Genomic DNA, 6622 nt, shown 5'->3' on the forward strand with positions numbered 1-6622 from the left:
AAATAAATGAATAATTAAAAGAAATTATGTTGTGATATGGAATTTTTTTGAGAAATGACAATCTGACAATATCTCTTTGTCCTTTTAAAAAATTTACACAAGGACTCGAAGCCAGACTCTGAACAAAACAGAGTTAAACAGTATGATCCCAGATCAGTAAAGAAATGAGACAACACTGTATTCTCCTCTCTTATGTATTAATCTCATACATTGAATGGATATTGAAGAAATGTAGGTTAGAAGACAAAAGGCATGGTTTTAAATTGGTGGAGGAAACATCAATAACCTTCACTATGCTATTTATTGATAGTAAGATTAATCACATGGGAGGAAGAAAAAATTCTTTGAACAAATAACTGTTTGCAATATCTTATTTTAATTTAGCAATAATTTGGATAAAATATAACTGCCAAAATCAAGATCACTCATTGTTTTTCATCATTAGATGCTCCTTCGCGTTCATGTCAGGTCTCAGAATGATGATATAACATTTGGGGACAAAGATGCAGCCGAGTAAGCCGAGGCTGGAGGTCAGGATGGAGAAGATCTGCACAGCCACCATGTATTTTCCTTTGGTGCTCAGGTAGGCGGGGACAAAAGAAACCCAAACACTGCAGAAGAGCAGCATGCTGAAGGTGATCCACTTGGCTTCGTTGAAACCCCCTGGTAGTTTTCGGGCTAGAAAAGCCACCAAGAAACAGATGGAAGCCAGAAAGCCCAAGTAGCCAAGGGCAGAATAGAACATGATGACTGAACCTTCATTGCATTGCAGTAGGATCTGCCCTTTTTGAGAATATAAGTCAGAATCTGGGAATGGGGGAAAGATTCTCAGCCATATGAAACAGATGCCCACCTGAATACCAGAGCAGGAGAGGATGATGCAATTGGCCAAAGATTTACCCAGCCATTTCCTCATTTTGCTTCCTGGCTTTGTGGCCAGAAATGCCATCACCACCATGATAGTCTTGGCCAGCAAGGATGACACAGCAACTGAGAAAACAATACTGAAGGCAGTTTGTCGAAGAAGGCATGTCACTTTCTTGGGTTGACCAATGAATAGAAGGGAAGTCAAGAAGGAAAGCAGGAGAAAGATCAGCAGAATGTAGGTGAGATCACGGTTGTTAGCTTTGACTATGGGAGTTTCTCGATATTTAATAAAAATTCCTAGAACTAAGGCAGTGGTAAGAGACAAAAAAAGGGCAGAGACAGCCAGGATGACACCTACGTTTTCTCTGTAGGACAGGAAAGTTATAACTTTGGCGACACACTGATCCCGCTTCTTGTTGGAAAGGTGGTCATTTGGACATTTTGCACATTGGGCTACATCTGTAAAACACAACTGCTTTTTAAATAGTGATTCAATGACATTCAGCACATCATGACCAACCGACCAGAAGCAGGATATAGATAGAGCAATAAAGATTCTCTCTCTCTCTCTCTCTCTCTCTCTCTCTCTCTCTCTCTCTCTCTTTAAATATATTATTAGAATAATAAAATGCAAGGGAAAATGCTTAATTACTAAGCATGAATAAAGTAGATAATTATGTTTTTGGAAAACATTCTTCCCTTTTGTTATTTCCTCAAGCTGTGAGTAGAATAAACACACACACACAAACACATCACTTCCACACATAATCTATTTGTTTTTCTGTGTATGTGTGTTTTACTTTAAAGTGTAAAGATTCTTACTGGCATCTGATATTAGTTTTGATTCATCTCACAACTTCCTAGTTAAAAATCATGTACTAAAGCTTTAAATATATCCTGCTGTTCAATGTGTTCCACATAGGAGAGCTATTCTTTTTAAAAGTTGCTTAAACTTCATCACAGATACTGTAGATCAGTGTTTCTCAACCTTCACAACATTAAGACGTGTACTTCAGTTCCCAGAATTCCTCAGCCATAATTCCCCAATTCCCTGAATTCCATGGCTCCTGAGGAATTCTGGAGTTCATGTCCACATGACTTAATGTTGCCAAGAATCACTGCTGTAGGCATTGTCAATTGTGTTATTGCTGCATATTCTGCAAATTGACCTCCCAATCTAACATCACTGACAAAATATCTATTTTTCCAATTCTCTCCTAAATTAGTTCTTGCAACTGCCAGAAAAAATATCTTAGTAGTGTCTGAGGTGAGGGTTAGGGTTAATGTTCTATTATTTGTTTATTTTGCAATTGTTGGTGTAGTTGTAGAACACTTGAAAAACATTTTGCAGCAATTTCCCCTTAAATTATAACTTGGTGTGAATTTTCTGTATTTTTCTTTTTGAAAGCTATTCTCATTTTTGTATTGTGATCAACTGTTTTACATTTTGCATCCATTTTATCATAAAAATGTTTATTTTTTCCATCCCCATGTTGTATTTCAAAAACAATTTATATATGGTTCTTAATCATAAATCTTGTTTTGTATATGTGTTTCAAATGCTGTCGTATTTCTTAAGGTCTCAGTCTTTTTCAAGATTGCTTGTTATTGTTTCAGCAACTTGTGAAAGCATCTACCATGGTAAATTTTACCTTCACTGAACAGTTCTTGCAGTGTTTTTAGTCTTTTTCCTGAGTCTAGATGTAACATATTGGTATATGAGAACAAATCTTGCTAATATCAGAGCCGTGGTAGCACAGTGATTAGAATGCAGTATTGCAGGCTAACTCTGCCCACAGCCTGGAGTTGATACTGATCAACTCAAGGTTGAATCAGTCTTCCATCCTTTCGACGTCAGTAAAATGAGGACTCAGATTTTTGAGGTGCAATATGCTGATTCTGTAAACTGCTTAGAGCATGCTGTAAAGCACTATGAAGCAATATATGTATAACTGCAATTGTTATTGGTACTATATCCTCCATAGAATAAAAGACTGGTGCTGCTTCTTTGTTCTTGAATTACCTACCTTCCTGCACAGAGATAGTTCCTTCCATACACGAAGAACAGTCAAAGCAGCAAACTGGTTCTCCCTCTCTCATCAGCTTGGTATATCCTGGGAGGCAACTTTCCGTACACCTAGAAAAGGGGGCCTTCTGAACAGAAAAAAAAAATCAGAGAAATGTATGAATGAAGGGATTACTTCTAAAAATGGAAGTGAGCACCAAAGTGGGTTCATGAATTCAAGAAGGTACTTTCAAGATCTTTTTCCAAATACAATGAAAACATTTTTGTTTTAGTGAAATTTCTCCACTAGCAGTTTCATTTCAGCAGGCTATGATCTCAGAGTCCCCTTAATGTTCAGAAAAAGCTGTTGACTCTCCAGTCCAGTCATCATTATCCTGGAATTTTTCTGCATTTGGGCTTCAGATCCTATCAGCTTCAGCCAACTGGTCAAGGATACAAAACTGTGGAAAGTCTAGTCCAAAGCATGGAAAGCAAAGGGTTACTTCGTCTTATCTTAGCAATTGCTAGAACACCATCTGTCGCAACATTTCCTCTGCCTTGTTATAATTTGTATTGCTTAGATCTCAATTTACTATCAATTCAGTCTCAAAGAAGATTCCAGTTCTGAAAAATCATTGAATGATTCAATAGAAGAAAATCTGTGTAACTCAGGTTTGAATTGTAAACTCCTCTTTTCTCACCAAGTATTTTTAAACATTTTTGCTAATCTAACAGTAGTAATTTCAGTCAAGAACCTTTTCAATCTCTCTGCTATTATTGAGGCAAAAAAATATAATCCACATTTAATAATAATATTGGTCTATAATTTTTTATCTGTGACAAATCTGAATCTTCTCTTGATATTAAATTAATACTTGTTTCCATCCCTGTGTTTGGTAGTTTGGCCTCTAATAATATCTCGTTACATACTTCCTTCATTCGTAGGTTTAATGTATCTTGTAGACATTTGTAAGCCTCTGCGAGTAGCCTATCCGGTCCTAGGGTTTTATCGTTTTTCTGGTTTTTTTATAGCTTCTATCACTTCCATCACTGTAATTTTTTCATTTAATATATTTTTTAGGTTTTCTGGTATTTTTGGTAGGTTTGCATTTTCCAAGTATTGTATCATTTTTTCTCGAGAAACTCCTTCTACATCATATAATTTTTCATAAAATTCTTTGGTTTTTTTAATTGCATCGGTTTGAAATTGGAAGTTACCCTTCTCATCTTGTAGTTTATTATCAGTTTCTTCTCTCTTTCTTTTTTCAGTTTACATGCCAACCATCTTTCCGGCTTGTTTGCATTTTCAAAAAAGTTTTGCTTTACCCTTTTTATTTGTAGAGTCAATTCTTCTGACTCTATTAAATTTAATTTATGTTTCACTGTCTCCATCTATGGAAATTTCTTCTGTCGTTCTATCTTTCTTCCCTTTTTCCCTCCTTTGCTGCTTCTATAATCTAATTTTCTATCTACAATTGCATTAAAATCTCCTATCAAGCAAATGTTTTGATGTTCCATTTCTAATATTTTCCTGTGTAATTTTTGATAAAATTCTTCTTGTTTGTTATTTGGTGCATATATTGCTACCATCAGTATCTGTTTTTGATTTATCATTATTTCTACCATTAGGATTCTTCTTTCTTCATCTGAGTAGACCTGTCTGGATTCCAATGTCTCTTTTATATATAAAGTGATTCCTCTTTTCTTTTGATGTGCTGATGTAAAATAAAGTTTCCCAATTTTGGGGCATTCCAGCAATTTATAGTGTTGTTTTTTTATATGTGTTTCTTGGAGACAAATTATATCTATTTTTAGTTTCCGTAATCATGCAAAAATATTTCTTTTTGATGGGGAGTTCAATCCATTTATATTCATTGAGAAAATTCCACTTTCTTTCTCCATCTTCTTTACTTATATTTAGGTTTTATTCACCTAGTGGACCTTTCCTGTCTCTGTTCTTTTATCACCTACTCTCTTTCTTGATCTGCGTTTTCTTCTTCTTCTTCTCTTTGTATGGGTGTCTCTTCTGTTACTAACTTTCTCTGTATTTCATCTTCCCTATCCTCTTGTGGTTCTTGTGTTTTCTCTTCAAGAAAACTTCTATATGTCTCATAGAACTCTGTTGCCTTAAAGATGGAGTCCAATCTATATGTTTTCATATCCCAATTTATTAATATTCCCTCCAGGACCAACCATCTGAAATTCACTCCTTTTTCATTTAATTTTATAATCAAAAATTGGTAGTATTTTTGAGAATCTCTTATCCTCCTAGGGATCTGTTCAAGACCACAATTTCTTTTTTTCTATACAACAGTGGCTCATTTTTTTTTCCACTTCTAGAGCCTCAGCAAACAAATTAGTAATCATTTCTGTTAGGACTTCCTCCTTATCTTCAGGTATGTTCTGTAGTCTTAAAAAGTGTGACACTTTTTCCATTTCCAGTATTGTGATTGTATCTTCCAGGCTTTTATTTGCCTGTGCTAATCTTTGATTTTCTTCTTTTATTTCCTCCATCTTTTTCTCAGTTTCTTCTGATTTCTCTTCCATTTTCTGGATTTTTTGCTCATTCTTTGTAATCATTTGTTGAGAATTTTCTAATTGTGAGTTTATATTGAAGACCTGCTCATTTATCTTATCCAAATTGCTTCTTGTCTCCTTGTTTCCTTGTATCTTCTTTATGCTGGCCAAGACTATCATGGTGGTGATGGCATTTCTGGCCACAAAGCCAGGACGCAAAATGAGGAAATGGCTGGGGAAATCTTTGGCCAATTGCATCATCTTCTCCTGGTCTGGTGTTAAGGTGGGCATCTGTTTCATATGGCTGGGAATCTTTCCCCCATTCCTAGATTCTGACATATTCCCAAAAAGGGCAGATTCTATTGCAATGCAATGAAGGTTCAGTCATCATGTTCTATTCCTGAATTGATTGCAATGTTGTTTGCATTTCCTTTTGAAAATTGTTCACTTTTTTGTTGAATCATGGCTTAAATCGATCTCTGATATATTGGACTGGGCTATCCAGATTATGGTGCTGAAGCAGGTATTTTACAAGGTTTAGCACAGTTTGGGATACTCTTTTTTAATTCGCCCTCCAGTTACTCTATCATCAATCTGTTGTGCTCCCTGGAAAGTATCTTTATCTGCAAAAAAACCCAGATCTCATATTCAATACATCAGTACACAATTTAAATTTAAAATCATTTTATGTAATTCTTATAGTTCTTGTCTGACTTGCTACAAAAAACTAAAAACTGTAGTCCAGTTTTGTCTATCAGTATCAGGTCTGATAGTCTATTGGAGCCCTGTGTCCAGAGTGCAAAGTCCAAGAGTTGCCAATCAATCAATGTTTGTAATCCAAAATGGCCAGCCAGTCTTAAACCAATCAGTAAGACTCACCAAGCCAGGAGTAGTAAAAAGCCATATTGTTCTCTGTCTCGAGATGTTTCTTGAAATCCCAGGTCAACTGACCTTTGTAATCCACAGTGTGCAGTATAATTCCATACATTCAGTGATAAAATATTACATAAAATCCTGCTTCCATTTTCAGCTGTTTGTTACAGTTCTAAGAGCTTTCAAAGTCATCCAGCTGCCTGCTTATCTGTATCTGGGCTTTATGCCAAGTCTATCCCAGGGATAATATAGTGAAAGATTTTGTCTCTATTTCACCACTAGATGTCACTCTCTCCCAAGTAATTGGAGTTTAAATCGAAAGTTATTCATTAGATTAGTCTCATACTGTTATTTTTCAAG

General features: G+C 35.6%; 1 protein-coding gene across 1 annotated transcript; it reads right to left on the minus strand.

Annotated features, from left to right (window-relative positions):
• Nucleotides 1-421: 421 nt before the first annotated feature.
• On the minus strand, nt 422-5728 carry LOC107285960 (vomeronasal type-2 receptor 26-like). The gene is made up of 4 exons (XM_015814242.1): nt 5492-5728; nt 4844-4998; nt 2895-3004; nt 422-1326 (listed from the first exon to the last, which is right to left on the minus strand). The coding sequence occupies exons 1-4, from the start codon at nt 5726-5728 to the stop codon at nt 422-424; spliced, it is 1407 nt and encodes a 468-aa protein (XP_015669728.1).
• Between the last annotated feature and the right edge of the window lie 894 nt (nt 5729-6622).

This window comes from Protobothrops mucrosquamatus, unplaced genomic scaffold, assembly GCF_001527695.2.
Source record: "Protobothrops mucrosquamatus isolate PMUCROS unplaced genomic scaffold, P.Mucros_1.0 scaffold_84, whole genome shotgun sequence".
NCBI lineage: Eukaryota > Metazoa > Chordata > Lepidosauria > Squamata > Viperidae > Protobothrops > Protobothrops mucrosquamatus.